At 48.7% G+C, this 23,699-nt stretch overlaps 1 protein-coding gene across 3 annotated transcripts; it reads left to right on the top strand.

Annotated features, from left to right (window-relative positions):
• Positions 1-232: 232 nt before the first annotated feature.
• Positions 233-18,945, top strand: C8H20orf96 (chromosome 8 C20orf96 homolog). 3 transcript variants are annotated; one of them, XM_044262354.1, is made up of 11 exons: positions 233-388; positions 664-712; positions 1,262-1,379; positions 8,106-8,218; positions 12,017-12,175; positions 14,412-14,511; positions 15,824-15,981; positions 16,061-16,162; positions 16,334-16,420; positions 17,115-17,233; positions 18,783-18,945. In XM_044262354.1, exons 1-11 carry the CDS (start codon positions 369-371, stop codon positions 18,841-18,843), a joined length of 1,086 nt encoding a protein of 361 aa, XP_044118289.1. In that variant the 5' UTR covers positions 233-368; the 3' UTR covers positions 18,844-18,945. The 3 variants fall into 3 exon arrangements, with proteins under 3 accessions (XP_044118289.1, XP_044118290.1, XP_044118292.1); XM_044262355.1 differs by lacking the exon at positions 17,115-17,233 and having other exon boundaries at positions 16,334-16,398; XM_044262357.1 differs by lacking the exon at positions 18,783-18,945 and having other exon boundaries at positions 16,334-16,398; positions 17,115-17,229.
• The last annotated feature ends 4,754 nt before the right edge of the window (positions 18,946-23,699 follow it).

The following is a 23,699-nucleotide window of genomic DNA, read 5'->3' as shown; positions in this document are numbered from 1 at the left end:
TGAAATCAGAAGCAAATTCATTAGGCAAGAGTAAGGATGGAGAAGGTGATGGGGTTTGATGAGAAGAGAAATATGACATAATTCTTTGGGATGATGGGTGGGGCCAGCTGAAGGATAGTACTTAAAGCCTAGCTGAGCAGGCAGTGGCGAGCTCCGTTTCTCCGTGAGAGATTAGTCCCTCTGGGCTCTCGGTAGTCTGCGTCCGTTTCCTTGGAAACGGAGACAAGGGACTGGTCTTTCTGGGAAGTTTCAGTGGCCTAGGTTACCACGCGGTCCACGTTGTGAAAAGAAAGTCAGAGAAGCGGAGTAATAAGTATCGCAAGAGACCAGGGCTCCACGGACTTACTACTCTTCTTCCACTTCACCCAATGGCGCGCGTCTTTCCCAAGTAGGTGTAAGAACCAAAGGGTGGTGGAGTGCGCATGCGTGCCCCCCCTCCGCTTCATCTCGGCCTTCTTCTCTTTTGGCCCCGCCCCCTACCCCGCCCACATCTCCCTAGCCCCGCCTCTCCCTCGCGCTACCGCAGTTCCCGCTCGGTCGGTCCCTCGGGTTCCTAGTGGACCATGGTCTCTGTGGAGACTCCACGCCTGTTTCACGTTTGCTGCTCACAGTCCCAGGGGTTGGGAATGATGGAAGTTCTTTTCCGCCCCCAACTCTTTCCAGACCCAGCCACTGTGGGATTCGCTCTACAATCTACAACTTCCAGAATCTGGTGAGTCCGGGAGGGCCAAGGAGGAGATGAGGGCTTGCTGACTCTGGGTCTGCAGTCCGCCTGCCCCGATGGCCGTGACTGTCTCCGCTGATAGAATCTGGACACCTGAATTCCAGGCTTACCTGTGTCACACATTGGCTTCAGGACCCACTATTTTCGCACCACCGAATCAGAGCGTGAGGATGTATTATACTGCTCTCTTACTCATCTCTGATCGCTCCTCTGGTTTCTTCTTGGGTCTTTTCCATGCCTTGTGTTTAGTTCTTAGCACCTCACAGCCTGGATGTGCTTAGTAAATTATGGCTGGCTGATAAAACAAGTGATAGCTCACATTTATGGAGCACTTGCCACATGCTTTACAAATACCGCCTCTTGGAATTCTCACATCAATCTGTGGAGGTAGGTTTTATAATTAGATCTAGTTTACAGATGTGAAAATTGAGGCTTCGATCTCAGAAGTTCCTTGCTCAGTGTCACAGATATCTGTAAGGGGCAACGCTGGGATTCGAACCCACTGGGCTGTGTGACTGATTGTGTTATATCTGGTAGGATTATGTTCCATGGCAGCGGTCCAAACAGAAATCCAAGTCACCTACTCTGCCTCCCATCCTACAAACCAGAGGCCACCAGAAGAGCAAAACGAAGACTTTGACTAGCGTCCTGCCAGGTGGGCAGAGGCACTTGAAGGTGGACATGGGAACTGGGGACAGGATAGAGTGTATGCCTTTTCCCTTTGGTGACATGAATTATATTAGAGTAGGCTAATTGCTGTGACAAACAATCCCCAGGTTTCAGGTATTAGTACAGAAGCTTATTTCTCATTTATGTCAAAGTACATTTGCAGATCTGGAGGGATGGAAGCAATCTTTTCCACATGATCATTCAGGGATCCAGGCTCCTTCAACCTTGTGGCTGTGACAGTTTGGAAGGCCTTGAATTCCTCTGCTAAATACTTATGCATTCAGCTGGTAGAAAGGGACGAGAGAGAGCGCATGCGTGCGCGCGCGAAAATACGGGTAATTTTATGGGCAATATTTTTTTTCAGGGCCTAGACTTGAGGTGACACATATCACTCCCACTCCTATTCCAGTGGGCATAACTAGTCATATGACCACCCTTAACCACAAGGGAAGATGGGAAGTGTTGTCCTGCTGTGTGTCCAAGAGGAAAAGAGAGAAAAAGAAAACAGGGTTTGGTCCACTTAGGATAATCTCTGCCACATCGTTGTCATGCTATCCATGAGGCACCCTTGACTGCTCAGACCCTTGACTGAGGCAGACACAGGTTTTCATCTTGACTCTGCCATTTACTATCTTGGGAAAGCCATTCTTCTCTCTGAGCTTTAGTTTTCCCACTTGTAATATGAGGACCTGACAAGATTGTCGCAAGAATTAAATGGAAAGCATTGTTGCTCTCAACCTCATCAGACCCAACATTCCTTTCAATAACAAATACTTTGTAATATTCCTTTAGTATCTGAAATAAACTTCATAGATAATATAACCTACCTATGTATATAATTTAAAAAACTTAATATAATGCCCTAAGTTAAAGTAAAGGAAAAGGAAAAGAAAAGTTACTTATAGTTAAATAACGTATATTTCATTATGTAAGTGCCCGGAATGAGCTCTACTGGAAGTTATGTCAAAGGAGTCAGAAGCTTACTCACAGATGTGGACTCATGGTGAATGTAACTATTGCAAAGGCAGACTGTCACGTGGTGTTATATCAGGGACTCAAATAACTAGAGGGATTTTTTTTTTTTAAGATTTTATTTACTTATTTGATAGACAGAGATCACAAGCAGGCAGAGAGGCAGGCAGAGAGAGAGAGGGAGAATCAGGCTCCCTGCCGAGCAGAGAGCCCGATGCGGGGGTCAATCCCAGGACCCTGAGATAATGACCTGAGCTGAAGGCAGAGGCTTTAACCCACTAAGCCACCCAGGCGCCCCAGAGGGTGTTTCAATGAGGTCATGATTTCCAAAGTGGGGCCCATCTCTTGGTAAAGTTCTGAACAAAACAAAGTATAACCTTCCCTTGATTGTAGCTGCTTTCTTGGAAAATTTAGCATTATGTAAAATCCTGCAAAATATCCTTTCTGTTTATATGTGAAAGAGAGTCAGGTTCCGGGATCAGATCATTATAAATAAGTTTTTTTGTTTTTTGTTTTTTTTTTTTAAATATTTTATTTTATTTTATTTTATTTGTCAGGGATAGAGGGAGAGAGAGCGAGCGAGCACAGGCAGACAGAGAGGCAGGCAGAGGGAGAAGCAGGCTCCCTGCTGAGCAAGGAGCCCGATGTGGGACTCGATCCCAGGACGCTGCGATCATGACCTGAGCCGAAGGCAGCCGCTTAACCAACTGAGCCACCCAGGCGTCCCTTGTTTGTTTTTTTTTAAAGAAAACTCTAACTACACAAAACTTTCAAAACACTTGAGACAGATGGCTAGAAGGAGGTCATCATTTCATTCATTCCTTATGACCTGGGAGATGATCTCATCACCATTTTATAGATGAAGAAACTGAAGCTTAGGTTGGTAACATGACTTATGCAAAGTCATGGCCTTGAGGGCAGCTTTTGTGTATTAACAAAGGTAAATCAACTGGTTCCACCAAGATGGGGTAGCCCCATTCCTTCTTGGTCCTCCCTTTTACAACTAAAAAAAGCCCTGACTGAACACAGAGAACGTAGAGGACTCTGAAGACTGGCCTTTATGCTACATCTCAAGAGGGGACTGTCTGAAGTAGGATCCTGAGTGTTATTTAGAACATCAGGGATTCAGTAGAAATCACTTGTCATACCAAGAATAAGGAAAATCACAACATGAGTGAGAAAAGACAGACACCAACATCAAGATGAATCAGGTAGAATGATTTGACTGTTTTTATTTGCAGATGACACGCCCATCTAGTAGAGAATCTTTAAAAATCTACTAAATTTAAGAGAAACTGGAATTAATGAGTTCATCAAGGTTGCAGAATACAAGTATACAAAAATCAATCACATTTTAAAAACTTTCTTATTTAGAGAGCGTGAACGCAAGCTGGGGGAGGAGCAGAGGGAGAGGGAGAGAGCGAATCACAAGCAGGCTTCATGCACCCATTATGAGCCCCACGCAGGGCTTGATCTCATGACTCGGAGATCATGACCTGAGCCAGAACCAAGAGTCAGATGCTTAACCAACTGAGCCACCCAGGTGCCCCAATCACATTTCTATGTACTAACAACGGTTAAATTTAAAATTAAAAAATGTATCTATAATCTAAATAAATGAAATATTTTTAAAAGATTTTATTTGTTGGGGTGCCTGGGTGGCTCAGTTGTTAAGTGTCTGCCTTCGGCTCAGTGCATGATCCCAGGGTCCTGGGATTGAGCCCCACATCAGACACCCTGCTTGGCGGGAAGCCTGCTTCTCCCTCTCTCACTCCCCTGCTTGTGTTCCTTCTCTTGCTGTGTCTCTGTCAAATAAATAAATAAAATCTTAAAAAAAAAAAAAAAAAGATTTCGTTTTTTTCAAGTAACCTCCACACCCAATGTGGGGCTCAAACTCACAACCCTGAGATTGAGAGTTGTATACTCTGCCGACTGAGCCAGCCGGGTGCCCCAGGAAATGAAATATTTAGATTTAAACTTAAAGCTACTACTCTATGCTGAGAATTACATAATGTAAATGAAAGAAATCAAAGAAGACCTAAATAAAAGGAGAGACAAACTATGTTTATGATTAGAACATTCAGTATAGTAAAGATGACAGTTCTCCCCAATTTTATTTATATGTTTGATGTAATTCCTGTCAAAATCCCAGCATGGTGTTTTGTAAATGGACAGGTTTATTCTAAAATTTATATAGAAAAGCAAGGCCCTGGAATAGAACAAACTATTTTGAAAAAGAATAATGTGGGAAGAATCACTTTATCTGATACTAAGGCATATTATTAAAGCCAAAGTATTCAAGATAGCATAATATTGGCTGAGAGACAGACATATAGATCAATGGGGCAGGCTAGAAAAACCAGAAATAGAGCCACACAAGTATGCCCAGCTGATTTGGACAAGGGTGTGAAAACAGGCCAGCAGAGGAAAGGAAAGCCTTTTCCACAAATGGTGCTAGAGCACCATTTCTTGGACATCCACAGGCCAGAAAAAGAACCTTGACTTAAGTTCAAATATAAATGTAAAATGAAATAAAGATTAAACGTTAAATGCCATACTGGAAAACTTTTAGAGGAAAACAAAGGAGAAAATTATATTTGGGACCCATGGCCCCATGAAGAGCCCTTAGACTTTCTACCAACACCTTGATCCATAAAATAAAAATGAAATAAATGGATAAGTTGGATGTCATCAAAATTAAACAGTAATTCTGTGAAAGACTCTTAAGAGGATGAAAAGACAAGCTACAGACTTGGAGAAAATTTTGCAAATCACCTCTGACAAATGACTGCTATGCAGAACATATGGAGAACTCTCAAAACTCAACGATTTCTAAGAATTGAATTGAAAAGCAATTCAGTTAGGAAATGGGCAAAGGAGGAGCCACCTGGGTGTCTCAGTTGGTTAAGGGTCCTGCTCTTGATTTGGGCTTAGGTCATGATCTCAGGGTAATGGGATGGAGTCCAATGTCAGGCTCCATGCTCAGTGGTGGGCTGGCTGGGGATTCTCTCTCTCCCTCTCCCTCTACCCCTCCCTCCCACTCACTCACTCACACCTGCTCTCTCTCTGAAATAAATAAATAAATCTTTAAAAAAAAAAAAAGAAAATGGGCAAAAGATATGAAGGGACGTTTCACCAAAGAGGATCTCCAGATGGCAAATAAGCACACGAAAAGATACTCAACATCATTATCCATTAGGGATATGCAAATTAAGCCATAATGTGTTTTCACTACCTACCTATCAGAATGGCTAAAATGAAAAATGGTGGTAACTCCAAATGCTGGCAAAGAGGAGAAACTGGATCATGCATGCATTGCTGGTGGGAATGTAAAATAGTGTAGCTGCTCTGGGAAAAAGTGTGACAGTTCTTTTTTTCAGAGAGAGAGAGATTGCGAGCATGAGGGTTGAGGGGAATGGGTGGAGGGAGAGGGAGAGAGAGCATCCAAAACTGACTCTAACACGGGACCCTGACATGGGGCTTGATCTCATGACTCTGAGATCATGACCTGAGCTAAAATCAGGAGTCAGACACTTAACTGACTGAGCCAACCAGGTGCCACCATATGAGAGTTTCTAATGAAACGAACATGCAATTCTCCTTATACTGCAACACTTGCACTCTTGGGCATCTATTCCAGTGAAATGAAAACTTCTGGTCACACAAAAACCATTGCATGAATGCTTCGTAGCAGCCTTATTCATAATACTCCCAAACTGGAAGCAATCCATACCATGGAATACCATCCATTAATTAAAAGAAAGACCTATTGATACAGTCAATAGCTTGGATGGATCCACAGGATTTTGCTGAGCGAGAAAAACCAATCTTGGAAGTTATATACTCTATGATTTCATGTATACAGCATTCCAGGAATGACAAAATTCCAGAAATGGAGAGCAGATTAGTGATTGCCAGGGGTTCGAGACAAAGGTGGGCAGAGCATGGTCAGGGGAGGGAAGAAAGTATAGCTATAAATGGCAGCATGAGGGACGCTTGGGATAATGGAAATGTTCTGTATCTTGTCTGTCTTGATGTCAATATCATGGTTCTGATATTGTAGTTAGTTTTGCAAAATGCTACCATTCAGAGACTGGGTTAAAGACACAGGATTTCTCTGTAGTCTTTCTTTAAAAAATTTTTTTTTAGTTTAAATTCTAGTTAACGTACAGTGCAATAATGATTTTTTCAGGAATAGAATTCAGTGATTCAACTCTGTATTATTTCTTTTTTTTGTATTACTCTGTATTATTTCTTAAAACTGCATGTACTTGAACTTATCCCAAAATACTAAGTTTAATTAAAAAGAAGATAAATCAGGGTTACTACCACTAATGAAAATAAATAGTCATTATTAAAGCTACAAATCTCCCTAAGTATTCAAGTTCAACTTACTAATCTTATAATTTTTATGAACACTTCTAAGGGGAATTTTGGAACTTCATTAGTTAGGTTCCCACAATCCTTTTAAGCCACATTTTAAAATTTAATATATTCATTTTTCATTTTCAAGTAGTTCACTTGTCTGACTCACAAGGACCATTGAGCGTTTGATAATTCTCGTAATCTAATAAATAAACATCAAGACATGGGTAATCTATGTCCTCTTAAAACTTTTGGTAACCTATACACATTTAATAAAAATGTCTTAAACCTTAAAACAAATCTAAATCAAAATCTCATTTAAATTAGAACCACAAGATTATTTTATTAATCATTCCATCTTTTAAACAATGCAATTAAATACTCGACATATACAGATAGTTCACAACTGTAACACAAGATTATTTTAATTTGCTTCATCCCTTCAATAGTTAATAGTAAAAATTTCCAGGGTTTGCTGTATTAATTCATTAGAGAAATCATATTTTCTGAGAAGTACTGTGTTGCCCTTGGAGGGGGGGATTTTGGTGGGCATCAAGAATGTGGCCTTAGCATTCAAGATGATTTGGGTAATTTGTCTCAGCTGATGCCTGAGAGGAATTGGGGGTTCTGAGAACATGCCCCCCAATGCCTTATGCTGATTGGAACTATTTCTATACAGTCTTTATCTAGCGGGACCACAGGTTTTATAGGTGTTTCAGTCAGGTGGGAATTTTGCACAGCTCTTGTACCTTTGTGAGGGGCTATGGTCCTGATGCCAAGCCTCAGGTCATCAGTAATGACAGGGACAGCTAGGAATGCATATTCCTCACTGAGTCTGTGTTGGGCACTGCTCCGAACACTTGAAGGTATAGTGACGTCTTATTTAATCTTCGGGACAGCCCTATGAGACAGGTGTGATGATGACTCCTGTTTTATAGGTGGGAAACACTGAGGTACAGATAGGTCAGGCTACCAACCCAAGCTCACATGGCCAGTAGAAAGTGGAGCTTGCATTGGAACCCAGGCTGTCTGGCTCATTAGTTCTTGCCCTTAACCCCTGCTGCATCTGACCTTGCTACCTGCAAGGTTGGTGGGAGAGACTGTGGGCACCTGGCCAGCTTTTGTTGCTTCCCCTTTCCTCCCCTCTGTCCATACCCATAGTCATGTGGAAGTCCCCTGTGCAGAGTGGGGCCTGGGAGCTGATTGACAGTTGTGAGTCCCATGCTCTGCCTCATTGTCACATATCAGAAGGTCAGAAGGTCAAGAGTGGGCGGGGCTGGTGCCCAGGGCCATCTCTTAGATGGTGCCTTCCCTGGGACCCGCCCCCAGGCCTGCCTGTACCCTCACTCCCTCTCTTCTCTTTCCCATGCCCTAGGGTTGCATTCCAAGCCCACCACGTCTATGACAAGCCAGCTGAGGAATCCACAAGAAAAGTACAGTGGGAGGTTGGACTCCGGGAAGACACAGAAGAAAATCCGGCTATTGAGGGTATGAGCAGCCTCCCCATAGGCATTGGAGCCCGTGATAGGGACAGAGGGTAAGGGGGGTGGTGATTGCAAACACGCACAGACCATTTTGCGGTGCTGCACTTGACTCATTTCCTTTCCAGCAGTGCCATGGGCATGCTTATCGTCACCCTCGTTTTACAGATGGGAAACTGAGGTGCAGGGAGATCACGGACTTATACCAGGTCGTGTGGTTAGAAAAATGGCAGTACCAGGGATCAAAGCTGGTTAAGCAAGGTGTTTGCCTTTGTGTTGAAGACTAGGAAGATGATCAGAATCACTCTTCTGTTTCGCTGCATTAGGAACACAGTCTGGTGGCTTGCTCGTTTAAAAATTTCCAGTAAATTAACTTCTCATGGAATACAGCGCAGCTCAAGGCACAGCTCAGAAGCTCACTATTACATTTTTCCCATCATCTGATACAGCTTTAGATAATTAGTGTTCTCACCATCTATTGCTTTTTTATGGCTTCTGAACAATGTTTTAAAGTATTTGAAATGACTAAAAGAGGAGGAGTCTTTTGTGTCCTTAGCAGAAAGTAGAATACTAAATACTATAAATGCTACAAAATACTGGCAAAGAATTCGTACTTTCTTCAAGAAGGTTTTTAAGAGCTCAGTGAACAATGACTACTATATAAAGAAATAGGGAAGAATATATTTGCTTTGAAACCTTTTCTTCCCTTTAACCTTTAATTTTGCAGAATGGTTCAGAGGCAGCCCAGCGTTCTTAAAGGAGGAATTCCTATCTCTGGTGTTATTTTTATCCTGACTTTAGAACTTGGACAATTTGACTCTGAAGCCTGGGCTCCCAATCAGTTCCTAATGTTGTCTCTTGTGATTATTCATTCATTTAATTGATTTATTGAATGTCTACTATGTGCCAGGCTCTGGCACATAGTATCTAAGTGCAGAGATTCACCAGTGATATGGCCTCTGACCTTAGAGAGCTCACATTCGACTTTGAGAGACAGACAATAAACAAGACAAATAAGTATATAACATATGCCACGAAATGAAGAATGTAAAGCAATGCAGAGCAATGAAGTATAAAGGTAAGGTCAGGAAGAGTGGCCGTGACCATATGAGACAGAGTGGTCAGAGAGGCTGCTTAAATGGTGACATCTGAGGAAGGAATGTTCCAGACATAGGAACCGCAAGTGCAAAGGTCCTGAGGTTGATGTGGCTAGAGCAGGTGATGAAGGAAACCTGGTGGGTGTGAGGGTATGGGTGATGGCTTATTTGCAACTCTGTAGTCCATGATTAGGCTTTGTGTTTCTATGCTGAGCAAGACAGGAAGACCCTGGAGGATTCTGAGTAGAGTAGAGACATGATATGACCTAGGTTTTCACAGGAGTCCTTGGGCTGTTGCTGCTGCTGTGTGGAAAATGGACCGTGGAGAAGACAAGGGGGAAACAAGAAGGGAGCAGAAATTACTCTGTTGATTTGCTCTCAGAAATGGAACAGGATCCTGACTCTGCCCCTCAATCTCCAGACAGTTAATTTGTTCAATCTACAATTCTTGAGAGAGTGCCTCCTATGTGCCGGGCACTGGCCAGGTATTGGGGACACAGCTGTGAACATGGCACTCAGAATCTGTGTGCTTATGGAGCTTACACTATAATGGGGAGACGTATAATAAATGAATTTTAAAAACCCAAAGAATAGTTTATAGTCATCAGTTTATTCAGCCCATACTTATGGAGCTCCAGGCACCATCCTATGTGCTGTGTCCTACAACTGTGATGAAACAGCCAGTTCCCCGCCCCCCACCACCCCACCGCCCCCGCCCTCCTGGCTGTGCCTTTTGAGTGGGAGAGACAGTTACAAAATAAGAAAAAAAAGAAAATAAGGTAATAAGAAAAACATATAATCCCAACTGGGGTTAAGGGTCAGGAAGGAAACAAAGTAGGGTTTCTGCACTAAATCTTGTGCTCAGGGATGATCCATTTCTAGAGCAGAGGTCATTAATTATGTAGCTTCTCCAAATCCCCTGGGAATGGGGTCTGTGCTAAGGATACACATTTCTTTTCTTTTCTTCTTCTTTTTTTTTTTTTTAAAGATTTTATTTATTTATTTGACAGACACAGTGAGAGAGGGAACATAAGCAGGGGGTAGTGGGAGAGGGAGAAGCAGGATTCCAATGGAGCAGGGAGCCTGATGGGGCGCTCCATCCCAGGACCCCAGGGTCATGACCTGAACTGAAGGCAGATGCTTAATGACTGAGCCACCCAGGCGCCCCAAGGATACACATTCCTGATGCCAGCCCCCGCGATGTCTGCTGGGTGGGCTTCTGTGAAACGGGGCCTAGATTGGTGCCAAGTGAGGTCGTGCGTGTGACCTGCTGAGCAGAGTGTCAGGCCCATACATAATAAACAGTCTGTATGTTTGTAGGGTTACTCGTTATTGTATGAGGAATGCGGGTATTGGGGGCCAGGAAAGGGTAGCTTCTCGTGAAGGACAGAGAAACAAGGAAGAATAGGAATAAGACAGAGAGTGCAAAGGCGCAGCAGACCTGGAGGCCTAGAGCCCGTGGGAACGGTTATCAGCTCCACTTCCTGCGCGCACCCTGAGGGTGCCAGGCGCAGCCACTCCGAGTGTTGACTATGAACATATCTCATTTGTTTTTCCCAGCAGTGCTCGTTTCCTAACCTTTAGAATGAGTACAGCAGGGACGCCTGGGTGGCTCAGTGGGTTAAGCACCTGCCTTCAGCTCAGCTCATGATTTCAGGGTCCTGGGATGAGTCCTGCTCAAGCCCCTTGCTCAGCCGGGAGCCTGCTTCTCTCTCTGCCTGTTGCTCTCCCTACTTGTGTGTGCTCTCTCTCTATAAATACACCCTTTAAAAAAAAATAGAATGAGGATAGCAGGGTTCTGGGGGGTGGTTAACTCGTTTGCCCATGTTCCCTGAGGGAGTAAGTGGCAGAACTGGTATTTGAACTGAGGCTCAACCATGCCTTGCGCTTTGAGGCCGCTCACTTCCTTCTCTTGGTGTGGTGGAGAGCCAGACATCGGGAGTCAAGAGTCTGGCTTACCAGTTCCGGTGCCATAACCTTCTGGCTGTGTGACTTTAGGCAAGTCACTTAACGTATCTGAGCCTCCATTTATCAATAAAATAAGAGTCAGTAGACAGGGCCTTTGAATGAACCAATATCACCTTCTGAGTGCCCAGTGAAGCCCAGTACCCAACACATAGTTGTTATTATTGTAGCTTTTGTGTACCTGCTGGAGGTGATCTTAGCAAACCCCTTAAGCTTTCAGCGCCTCCTTGTTTCTGCGGGGAAATGTGGGCAATGAGAGAGCGAGTACTCATTTAGCTCAGCCGTCTCTGATGAACATCGGTAGCGACTATCATCCACTTGGCTTCCCCGCTTTTTCCAGACCTGGCCCATCACTTCCGTCCCTTTCTTACCTACCTGAGGTGTTTTCTATTTTTATTACTACTGTTACTACTATTTTTTATTGATTCTAAGAAGCCATTGGTAATAAGGTGCAGCTTTATCTTATTTCCAACGAACAAATTTTGTCAGATCGTGACATGCCACCCGTTGTAAGAGGCGTCCACCTCTGAGGTGTAAAAATCAGGGAAAATGGGCGTTTCAGAATGGATGAAAGGGGGGGGCGTGGGGCGGACTCTGTCCCGCAGACAATGGGGCCGCATTTACCAGTCGAGACCACAAGGGGGCGTGCGTGCGGCGGGAGGGAAATGGTCCCTAGGCTCCGGGAGGCTCTGGCCGCGGCGCGCAGCACCGCCTCCCATCCTTGCCCTCCCCTCCGCCCGCAGGCGTTGCTCAGGAACAGGCGAACCACGCTGCAGGAGCTCTCCAGCCATGAGGTCTTTCTCACCAAGCACAACCTGGAGCTGATCAAGGACATCCAGGACATGGAAGACAGCTCGGCCCTGAAAGTGCGCACGATGCTGCAGGAGCAGGACATTCTCCAGGTGAGGTCCCACCCGCACCTTCCCCAGCCTTGGCCTCCGCCCCCTGCACCTCGGTCCTGCCCGCGGCACCGCCCCCTTGAGCCTTCGGGCGCCCTCTCCTGGCCTCTGCAGGCCCGTTGCACAAGCTGCTTCCTTCCTCGGAAAGATAAATCTCTCCCACTCTTCGCCCCACCTAGCTGGGCTTTGGAACCAGACCAAGATGGGGGTTCTCACTCCAAAGCCAGCATTTATTAGCTGGGAGAATTCGAGTTAACCTCTGAGCTCTGTAAAATAGAGCACAAAGCACCTAAAGGGGGTGTTGCACTTGGCACACAACAGGTGTAGCTATGCCGACCACTCCCATTCCTACTCACACAGGGTTGTACATATCCATATGATCCCTTACCACAACCCCGTGGGGTGGGCATTATTATCTTTATTTTACATAGGAAAAAATGGAAACAGAGGGGCCGGGTGTCACTCAAGGTCACCTTCAAGCTCACTCATCTAGCAAGGGTCGGCACTTGACTTGAACACAGCACATCTGGCGCCAGGATCTGGCTTCCTTCCTGCAAGCTGTGATTGTCACCCTCAGCCACTGGTGGTGCTTATGGTCTGGGCGGGGGGAGCCACTTTTTCAAGAACCTGGATGGCATCCTCTGCCTCCTCTGGGAGAGGCTTGGGAAAGCTGCTGGAGGAGAGCGCGGAGTTCACAGGGGACCCAGGAGCTCGGGCTGGAGGAGAGGCGGAGGAAATGGTCTCATAGAGCAGTAATGCCCTCTGGCTGCGGTATGCCCAGGGAGAAGAGGGTCTGAGCTCACCGGAGCCTGGGAGATGAAGAGAAAACTCGGTGTTCGGGACTTAGTCTGCTCAGGTGGCTTACACAGACCAGGTGACTTACACAGAGAAATTTCTCATAGTTCTGGATGCTGGAAGTTCAAGATCAAGGCGCTGGCAAGTCCGAGATCAGTGTCCAGTGAGGAAGCCTCTGTCGTTGGGGATACAGATAGCTGCCTTCTCTTTGGGTCCTCACGTGGCCTTTTCTCTGTGCTCACATGGAAAGGCTCTGGAGTCTCTTCCTTTTTTTTATAAGTACACTGCTCTTATGGGATTCTGCACCCTTTAGACCTCATTTAACCTTTTACCTCCTTAAAGGCCCTGTCTACACACACAGCACCATTGGGGATTAGGGCTTCAACATATGAGTCTGGGGGGGGGTACACAGTTCAGTCTACCACACAGGCCAAGGACTGCAGAGTCATTCAGCCCAAGGGAACTCAGAATATTCTCCAAATTTAGATAAAATCATTGTTGATCTTCTGGCATTGATCCATTAGTATATTTGTTCATCCTGAGTGCTCCCTGTGGGCTCTTGGGAAACAGGGATCAGTGGGACACGTTGTCTACATCAAGCTGTCATTCTAGTGGGGTCCAGGCAGTTAGAAAGCCATTTGTGTACTGTCGTGGGGACAGGGGTTCTGGGGAGCTGAGAGGGGCCTCTCACCCAGACATGGGAGGTCAGGAAGGCTTCCTGAAGAAGGTGATGCTTATGTTGAAACGGGCAGAAGTAGGTGTTACCTGGTAGAGAGCAGGAAAGTGTTCCAGGCAGAGGAACTGGGTGCCGAAGGCCTGTGGAGAGAGGGGGCGTGGCCAACTCAAGGGGCCATATGTTGGCCTAGGCCAGCGCAGTCAGGGCCTTGTCAGCCAAGGTTAGGAGTTCAGACCGTATTTACAGGGCAGAGGGGAGCCCCTGGAGGGTTTTAAATAGGAGAGGGATGAGGTCAGCTTTAAAAATTTTTTTTTTTTTAATTTTTAAAGAAAGATCATCCTGACTGCGGCATGGAGCAAAGATCAGAGGAGGACCAGTTAGGGGTAGCTGTGGTACTATTTGAGGCAGGAGATGAAGAGAACTTGAATAAGACAGTGGCAGTGAGGGTGGAGAGAAGGACATGGTTGTGAGAGCTGTTGGGGGTTAAATCCATTGCACTTGGTGACATTTTGAAGGAGGACGGAGTGGGGACCACTGCACGGGTTTGGGCCAGTGCCTGGGTGTGTGGTAGAGCCCCCAGCTGGGGTGGATGGTAGGAGAGGTCCCAGTTTGGAGCGGCTGGGCTGGCCTCTGGTCAGGTTGCTGGGTCTGGGACTGGTTTTGGATCTGGGGACTCCCTGGAGGAAATGCCGAGTCCCCTGAGGGGGGACCAGGCTTTGGTAGTGCCAGAAGAGGTGGTGGGGCGAGCTGACCCCGCCACTCCCACAGACTGTCGTGGACATCTTGGAGTACTCGAACAAGAAGAAGCTGCAGAAACTCAAGTGTGAACTTAAGGAGTGGGAGGAGAAGGAGGAGTCCAAGATGAAGTGTAAGTATCCCTGGTGTGAATTCCTTGATCCTCTCCCTGGCTTTGGGGAGGTCAGCAGGGCCTTCATCTCGTACCTACCTTTTTTTTTTTTTTTAAAAGATTTTTATTTATTTATTTATTTGACAGACAGAGATCACAAGTAGGCAGAGAGGCAGGCAGAGAAAGAGGAGGAAGCAGGCTCCCTGCTGAGCAGAGAGCCCGATGCAGGCCTCGATCCCAGAACCCTGGGATCATGACCTGAGCCGAAGGCAGAGGCTTTAACCCACTGAGCCACCCAGGCACCCTCGCACCTACCTTTTGCAAGACAGTAGGCCCAGCATCCCCCCCCGGCACATGGAATTGCTAAGATGCAGAGCTAACAGCTTACTTCTGGAGCAGTGAGCCCTGAGCACTTCAGGCCCCCCGAGTGTTCAGATGTACGGGCACACTCTCAGTCATGGCAACTACCAGTGAGGCAGGGACTGTTCGCCCATTTTACAGATGAGAAAGCTGAAGCTAAAAGAAGTACAGTAGCGTGCCGTAGATCATAGCAGCTGTGAGCCAGGATTCAGCCCCAGCCTGCCTCTGCTTCCTGCCATCTCTCTGGGAGTCAGTGGCACAGCCAGGTCCCAGGTCTTCTGGCTTCCATAGCACTGACCTTGAGCTTGAGCTTCTGCTTTCTTTCTGGAGCAGACTGGGAGCCCTCTGGCGAGGGTGGTGTGTCAGCCAACCTCAGACCCTGGGGCCACCACCCATGGAGGGCATCAGTACAGACATGATCTTTTTTTTTTTTTAAAGATTTTATTTATTTATTTGACAGATCACAAGTAGGCAGAGAGGCAGGCAGAGAGAAAGGAAGGGAAGCAGGTTCCCCGCTGAGCAGAGAGCCCGATGCAGGGCTCAGTCCTAGGACCCTGGGATCATGACCTGAGCTGACTGCAGAGGCTTTAACCCACTGAGCCACCCAGGCACCCCCAGACATGGTCTTAATGGTCATTTCACGGGAGTCAGTGTCACCCCATCTCCCTGGGCTCGTTGTGGGGGGAGCTTATGCAGGAGGAGACGGAGGTCTAAGGAGGGACAGTCTTGGTGAGTGCCACAGAGTAAGTCAGCGGCAGAACTAGGACTCATCTAGGGATCAAGCCCTGGTTTAGTTCTCTTTCCTACCCAGTGTTGCCTCTTCTCCTTAGGGGGTAAAAGACTCTAGGGACTTAGCCTTGTGGGAGCTTGCTTCCACCAGATCCCAGTCCATTGGCCAAGGAGAGCTTTGCCTCCTGGATCTCCTGGGAGGGGTCCCTGAGAGACTGCCTCCTGTCCCTCCTGCCCTCTGCAGCCCTGGCACAGCAGGTTGAGCAGCTGAATGCCAAGATTGAGAAGACCTACAAGGAAGTGAGCTTCCTGAGCACATACATGGACCATGAGTATCCTGTCAAGTTGGTCCAGATCGCCAGCCTTGTGCGTCAAGTGCAGCAGATAAAGGACAACCAGCAGGTAGGGAAGCCCCTGGCCCCGCCCTGCCGGACCACACTGGAAGCAGGGCCGTGGCCCACACCTTCCCGCTGGCCCCTAGGATGAGCTGGATGACCTTGGTGAGATGCGCAGAATGGTCCTGCAGTCTTTGTCTAATCAGATTCAGAAGAAGAAGAAAAAGCTTCTGCAAGCTCTGGTGGTGGTGAGTGGCCAGACGTGGCGGTGGGTGTCCAGGTCCTGCCCCAGCCCTGCTTCCTTTCCCGTCCTTTGCCTCCAGGATCCCTACACTCACCCCCCCACCCCAACTGGAATCTACCAGGCCCTGCCTCCCCAGAAGAGGCACCTGGGGGCCAGACCTCCTCTCCCTCCGCAGAAAAGCCAGCAGCCCCATCAGGAAGCTCTTCTGCAGAAGACCCGGGACAACCAGGACATGCTGAAGTACGTGGACAAGTTCCGAGAAGTGAGTGGGCACGGAAGGGGACGGCCCCTCTGTGAGGGAGCAGAAGGGTGGGTGAGCCCCAGGACCTGTGCGAGTCAGGCTTGTCCTGATCTGGTGCTCAGGAGGCCTCTGGCTCCGGTGTCAGCCTCTCGCCCAGCTAGCGCCATATTGTCCCTTGTCATTCCTCTGACAAGGAGGTTAGTGCAGGCCCAGGCCTTGCCTCACTAACCAGCATCACCGGCGATGACCCACTAGCAACATCACCAAGCATCCTGTGCTCATCCATCATTTTACTGTCATAACCCCCTCCTAACTTCACCACTTAATTCTCGCCACTGACCATCACTCATTAGCCGTGTTAATAAACTTCACCATCACTGCCCCTCACCCCACATTCATTTTCATTATCACCCTCCATCTGCTGTCAGCATGAGTGGCCTTCACCGTATCTGCCAGCCCCCATTCGTTCTCATCACTGGGTACTGCCCCTCCCTGCTTTGTCACCTGTCTCCATGCTCCATGACCTCCACACCTCATTCAGGACCATCAGACATTGGCCCTTACTTGCGAGCAGCCCTCCGGAGTCCAGGAGGCCCCTGTGGCCAAGCCGTGCCATTTCCCTAGATGGCCTTCCTCCTTATTTGGGTGGCCCCGTTCTTCCTTTGTTGGGGGACGCTGGGCTCCTCACTCTCCCCTGCCGTGCTTCTCCCCTCAGTTTATCAACCAGTTTGAGGAGGAAATACCCATACTGAAGGCCGAGGTGGAGCAGCTCCAGGTGCAGGTCCAGGAGCCCCGAGAGATGGTATTTGCAGACGTCCTGCTTCGGAGACCCAAGTATGGGATCTTTTTTTTGCAGCTGCTGCTTAAACCCACCATGCTGGGCCCTCGAAGAGGCTCTCTGTCCTCAGGAAAGGCAGCCTGGTGGAGAAGGCAGACCCCCGGATAGAGGGTGCAGGGCGACCCGGGTCTCCTTGGCTCTGCTGCTAACCACGTGGCAGAAGTGACCTTTCCCGTCTCTGGGCCTTCATGTCCCATTCGTACGCAGGAAGCTGGGTTACATAAGCTTTGTGGACTCTCAGGTTCTCAGATTCCATGTTTCCTCCAAGTGGGTATACCCCTAAGCTCCCAGGGTGTTTAGGAAGGTGGAATTGAATAGGGTGTTTGGCTCCAGGGAAGATGGGCCTGGAAGACACTCTGTGAGGAGAGAAGGATGTCCTCTCCGCCTGGCAGACTCCCAGGCCCCAGAGGAAGAACTTCTTTCCTTCCAAAGCCAGTTCTCCGCCCACCTTTCTTGGGTCAGGCCCTTTGAGGCGGAGCCTGGGGATCCCATGAGGGCAGGCCTCATGTGATGGTTCACAGGACCTAGGGCACCTCATGCAGAGCCCTCAGGTCGACGATTGAACTCAGAAGACTGATACCGGCTACAGATGGAAATTTCGGCATTGTCAGTATAGAGATACTTTTTCTTTTTTGCCATTATTTTGGGAAATTTCAAATATGCAGACAGTAGAGAGAATGTTCTGGTGAACACTCAGTTGCCCGTGTAGATTAGGAGTTGTTCTATTTTTGTCATATTGGGTTCATCTTCATTCCTTTGCTTTTTCTCGTGAAATACCGTCCATTGCAGACATCCTGACATTTCGTGCCTGAATAGCTCAGTGTGGGTCAGGAGAGTATGGAAGCCACGAGAATGGATGAGAGAATTGGGACGAGGTTGGGGGCAGGATGTAATCCTCTGGCCCCCTAAATGTGCTGGTCCCTGTGATGGAGGCTGTTCTCACTCCTTGTATGGAAAGGACACCTGTCAGTGACGGAGCTTAGTCCGCCTGCCAAAGATCGAGGTTGGAATTATTCCCCCCAGTTTGAGCAATGAGGAAATGAGGCCGCTCTGGGCTTGGGCACATAGTGAGTGCTTGTCACATACATGCCAACCGAAGGAGTGGGGCTCTGGGGGAAGTCGGAAGCTCAAGGTGACACACAGCCAGGTGTCCAAGCCGGCCATTCTGACCACAAAGAGAGTGCTGGGCGTGAGAGGCCGCGTGTTTCAGAGCCTGCTCCCTCTTGACCCCAGACCTCTGGAGGGGAACATTCATTATACCAGACCCATTCCTTTTTTATTTTTGGTGTGTGCGCACATCTGCACGTGCACACACAAGAGATCGTATTTGCAGACGTCCTGCTTCGGAGACCCAAGTATGGGATCTTTTTTTTGCAGCTGCTGCTTAAACCCACTGCTGCACAGTTACTGGTGTTTTGGGATGGGGCTCCCCAGCTGTGTACCAGTGTTCTGAAGAGCTGGCTGCCCCCGAGGCCGTGCTCTCCCATTCTTCAACTCTGGTGCCCCTGCCTGACCTCCCGTACCCTCTTTGCTCTTCCCTACCAGGTGCACCCCAGACATGGACGTCATCCTCAACATCCCCGTGGAAGAGGTGTTGCCCTTCTAGATGCCGGGGCCAGGGGCCAGCCTTCCCTCCCTGCTCTTTTTCCTATACCTGGAGCCTTGACTTACCTTCTTCCCTGAGCGCATGCCCGCTTTCAGAGTCTGGTCTCCCCTTCCTTCCTTCCTTCCTTCCTTCCTTCCCCGCCTCCCTTTCTCTCTCTTTTCCTTCCTTCTTTCCTTCCATCCTTCCTTCCTTCCTTCCTCCCTCCCCGTCTCCCTCCACCTTTCCTCTTTTCTTTCTGGTTGGCGCTGGTGCTTGGGTCAGGTGGGTACTCCCAGTCAAGTCTGCCATTCCTTTTTACCAATAAAGCCGGACTTGCATTTGCTCTTTTGCTTGGAGATTTCCAGCTAGGCCTTGAGTAGATGTGGTAGGAATGGACTATGGTCTTAAGATAAGGGGTGGTTAAGGTGCCTGAGTGGCTCAGTCGGTTAAGCGTATACCGTCGGCTTGAGTCATGTTCCCAGGGTCCTGGGATTGAGTCTCTGCATCAGGCTTTCTGCTCAGTGGGAAGCTTCTCCCTCTGCCTCTCTCTCTCTGTGTGTCTCTCATGAATAAATGAAATCTTAAAAAAAAAAAAAAAGATAAGGGGTGGCTAACTGCGCCAACTGTGTCTGGGGCACAGGACTTCTCGAGAAGAGCCGAGTGAGCCCCTCTCCGAACTGGCTCTGGACTGTGCTGTCCCTGGTGCGATGGAAGCCCAGCTTCCCTCCTAATTTGTGCTCAGACCTGTTGAGGCCAGTGCCAGGGCAGAGGGGAGACTCCCTGAGTTGGTGTCCCTGGGAACTTGCTGGGTTTTCCTCGCTGATGGCCATCTCTCTTCTGGTCCAGCTGTCTGTCTGTCCAGTGCCTGCACCCCAGCCGTGCATGGATGTGAACACACGCTCGTACTCAGGTGGAGTTAGGCGCAGCCCCCCACCCTGTGCTGACTTGGAGCTGTGCTGCCTGGCCCCCCTGACCCCCCCCTTAAGCAAGGACAGTTGCTGCAGTCCCTGGAAGTGCCATGGGAATGTGTACTTCGGCAGTCAGACCCTTCAGGGTTTGCCTTGGCTGCAGAGAGCTCCTCTGGATTTGACAGGTAGGCGGAGAGAGAGGGGGAAGCAGGCTTCCCGCAGAGCAGAGAGCCTGATGTGGGGCTTGATCCCAGGACCCTGAGATCATGACCTGAGCCGATCAGTCCCCTCCCACGTCCATGACGGCTCCGTGTGCCAATGCCAACGACTAAGCCATCCTGGCCTCACCTGGGATGACTCTGAAGACCTCTTCTGGCTCCAGCATTCCCTGTCGGGTCGGCTGAAGCTGTCCCTGGGCCTGCATGGCAGCTCATTTCTTCCTCTGCCGAGTCCTGCCTGTTTCTCCCTTCCTCAGCTGGACTCCCAGGGACTCAGTAATTGACACCCTGTGCTTTGCACTTGGCCTCAGAGCCACTTCCCCAGGGACCCAGGCTCCTGCAAGACCTCAGACGCTCTGACTGCTCACCGATCCACCTGGCGACCAAAGAGACTCACAGGTTACAGGACATCTGACCAAATTGCCCTACACAAAAAAGGGCTCGGGGAAATCAATGTTCTAGGTGAGGCAAGGGTCTCTCCAGAAATTAAGTGACAGCACCAAGGACCCGGTTTCTGTTTCTTTACTTTGTTCTAAGGTGTTCTCTTCCTGAGGCTGGGCCTCCTGTGGTCGTGGTGTGTCTTCCAGCCTCTCCTGGGGGGTTGTACCTCCTGGTTCGGGTACTGCTGGAAAGAGGGTCTCTGTCCCAGAATTTTCAGCCCAAGTCTTCACATTCAGTGTGATAGGCCTGGCTTGTATCGCCTGGCCACCTTGAACTAGTCCAGGCACTGGAGAGCGCCTCCTAGTTTGGTCTAGGTCACATGTACTACCTTGGGAGTCAGAGTGGCTGGGGTGAAACACATGACCTAGGTTAAGCCAGTAGGCACCTTTAGAACCGAATGGATTGCAAAACAGAAATGGACAATTTTTTAAAACGATTTTATTTATTTGACAGAGATCACAAGTAGGCAGAGAGGTAGGCGGAGAGAGAGGGGGAAGCAGGCTTCCCGCGGAGCAGAGACCCCGATGTGGGGCTTGATCCCAGGACCCTGAGATCATGACCTGAGCCGAAGGCAGAGGCTTTAACCCACTGAGCCACCCAGGCGCCCCTAAAAAAATTATTATTTTGTTTAGAGAGGGAGGGGCAGGGGGCAGAAGGAGAGGGAGAGAGAGAATCTTAAGCAGGGTCCCTGCCCAGCATGGAGCCTGATGTGGGGCTTCATCTCACGACCCTGAGATCCTGACCTGAGCTGAAATCAAGAGTCAGATGCTTCACTGACAGAGTCACTCAGGCGCCCCTAAAGATTTTATTTTTAAGTAATTTTCACACTCAGCGTGGCACTCGAATCTGTAGCCCTGAGATCAAGAGTCTCATTGATGGAGCCAGCCAGCACCCCAGAAATGAACAGTTTTGAACACAACAGGAGCAAACACTTAGCACTTAGGACCCTATGCTTTTCTTATAGTCAGTAAGCCTCACAAGGTCAACCCTCTGAGGTAGGGATCATAAGCATTTCCACCTTACAGATAAACCCAGTCCATGAAGCGGCAAAGTGATCTTCTGAAGTCACCAGGCATAGGGTGGTTTACTTTTTTTTTTTTTAAGTTTTTATTTATTTATTTGATAGAGAGAGAGAGAAAGAGAGAGAGACCGAGCACAATTGGGGGAGCAGGAGGAGAAGCAAGCTCTCTGCGAAGCAGGAAGCCAGCCCCATGTCTGGCTCGATTCCAGGACCCTGAGATCATGACCTGAGCTGAAGGCAGCTGCTTAACCGACTGAGCCACCCAGGCGCCCCGAAGTAGTTCACTCTTAAGCACTGTACTGTCAGGAGCTCAGCTGAGCTGGAGAGCTGAGCCGCCAGGGGCCAGAGCAGCCAGTTAAGACAATTCAAAACTAAAGTGACAGGCCTTTCATTGCTTGCTTCGAGCAAAGAAGAGGCTAAACTAGAGAAAGTGCCACAGTCCATTCCATGTTCCCTATGGAATGGGACCCATGGTCAGGAGGATGAGCGCCTGGGGCTGGTCTCACTGCTGGGGGAGCCCCAAACAAAAGTCTTTTGCAGTTTTGTGAATCTGGGGACCCCCCATGGGGGGTTGGGTGGGGAAGGGAGAATGGGCAGGGCTGGGAGAAGGAAAGTGTCTGCAGGGTTCCCCCTGCCCCTGCCAGGCAGGTCTTGGCAGAGGCTCTGGAGGAGGGCACTGGGGACTGAGTCCTTGGCTGCTCCCCACTCTGAGACTGCCAGGCACTGGCCGGGCACCCAGGCTGGGGCTCAGAGTGTAGTTTCCTGGGAGGACTGCCAGGGAAAGCCTTCGTCATGGCCTATAGGTTGGACCTAAAAAATCACATAGGATTTTAGCCAGGAGCTTGACACCTTATAGTGATGGAACAAATGGATTCTGGCAAGGGAAACCAAGCAAGAAAGCCTGAACATACAGATTCCCTGACATCGCATGCAGCCCTCAGGCCTCCAGGTGTGACAGAGAGTAGCTCACACGTATGCATGCTGTACACGGATCTCCCCCACTTACCAGGGCTGCACGTGGGTCGGTCCTCGTGTGCACAGGGATGCCTCCCTCACGTGCATGTGCAGACACACACCAGACTGGCCTAATTCACAGAAGGAGGACCCTTGTTACATGACTTCTTAGGAATTCTATGTCCTGGTCAGCTTTCTCTTCAGTTGTACTGCTGCATGAGAACCAATGGCAAAACTCGGTGGATGGCAGCAAGAAGAACTCTTTTACTCCGTGTCTTCAGGTCAACTGTTACCTTTGGCTGGCCTTGGCTGGTGTGGTGGGGTGGCTCTGCTTCTGGCTGCAGGTCATCTGGGCTGGGTTTCAGACTGTGGGTTAGGCTTAGGGGTGCTCCTGGGCTCTGGGGTGACCTGGGGCATGCTTTTTCCAAGGAGGACCCCTAGAGCGAGTCTGATCCAGTACTCAAGACTTCTATGTGCATGCACGCTAGCATTTCACTGGGCAAAGAGAGTTACAGGTCCAGGCTCTGCGGCCATTAGGCAGGAAAGTGGTCCCTCAGGAGTGCTGGGGAATGCATATTTGCTGAACAGTAACTCAGACCATCGTGTTTCTCTGCCTGTAGAGCCAGGACTTGAGCTCTGGCATTAATCCCCCCCCTTTTTTTTTAAAAAAAAGATTTTATTTATTATCATTTGAGAGAGACAGAGATAGAGAGAGCGTGAGCAAGGAGAGGGAGAAGCAGACTCCCCACTGAGCAAGGAGCCCAAAGCAGGGCTCAATCTCAGGACCCTGAGACCATGACCTGAGCTGAAGGCAAAGGCAACTTTGTTTGATGTTTGACCAACTGAGCCACCTAGGTGCCCCAACACAATTTTTTTTAATCTTCCAGTTCTGTAGGTCAGAAGTCTGACACAAATCTCAAAAGGCTAAAATCAAGGTGTCAGCAGGGCTGTGTTCTAGAGCAGAGGCTCTAGAGGAAGCTTCTAGAATCTGCGTGTATTCCTTGGTGTGCGGCCGCTGCTCCACCCCCAGAACAAGTAACGGCAGGTCAAGTCCATCCCCTGTCACCGTTCTGCCCTCTTCTTTGGCTGTTAAAGGCTCTGGGACCTTGTATCCATCAGGATAATTCAGGGTGATCTTGTTCCAGGTCAGTTGATTAACGACTTAATTTTAACTGCAATTGCAATTCCTTTTTGTCCTGTAGCATAACACACTAGGGGAGAGGATGTGAACATCTCTAGGGGGCTATTTTCTGCTTACCACAGTCTGCCTTCTGGACTCCAAAGATTCACATCCCACATGCAAAGATCCATCCTACATGCAAAACATATTCACCT

Source organism: Neovison vison, chromosome 8, assembly GCF_020171115.1.
Source record: "Neovison vison isolate M4711 chromosome 8, ASM_NN_V1, whole genome shotgun sequence".
Classification (NCBI taxonomy): Eukaryota; Metazoa; Chordata; class Mammalia; order Carnivora; family Mustelidae; genus Neogale; species Neogale vison.
Note: the sequence above shows the minus strand (reverse complement) of the source record. Positions and strands in the feature narration are given on the sequence as shown.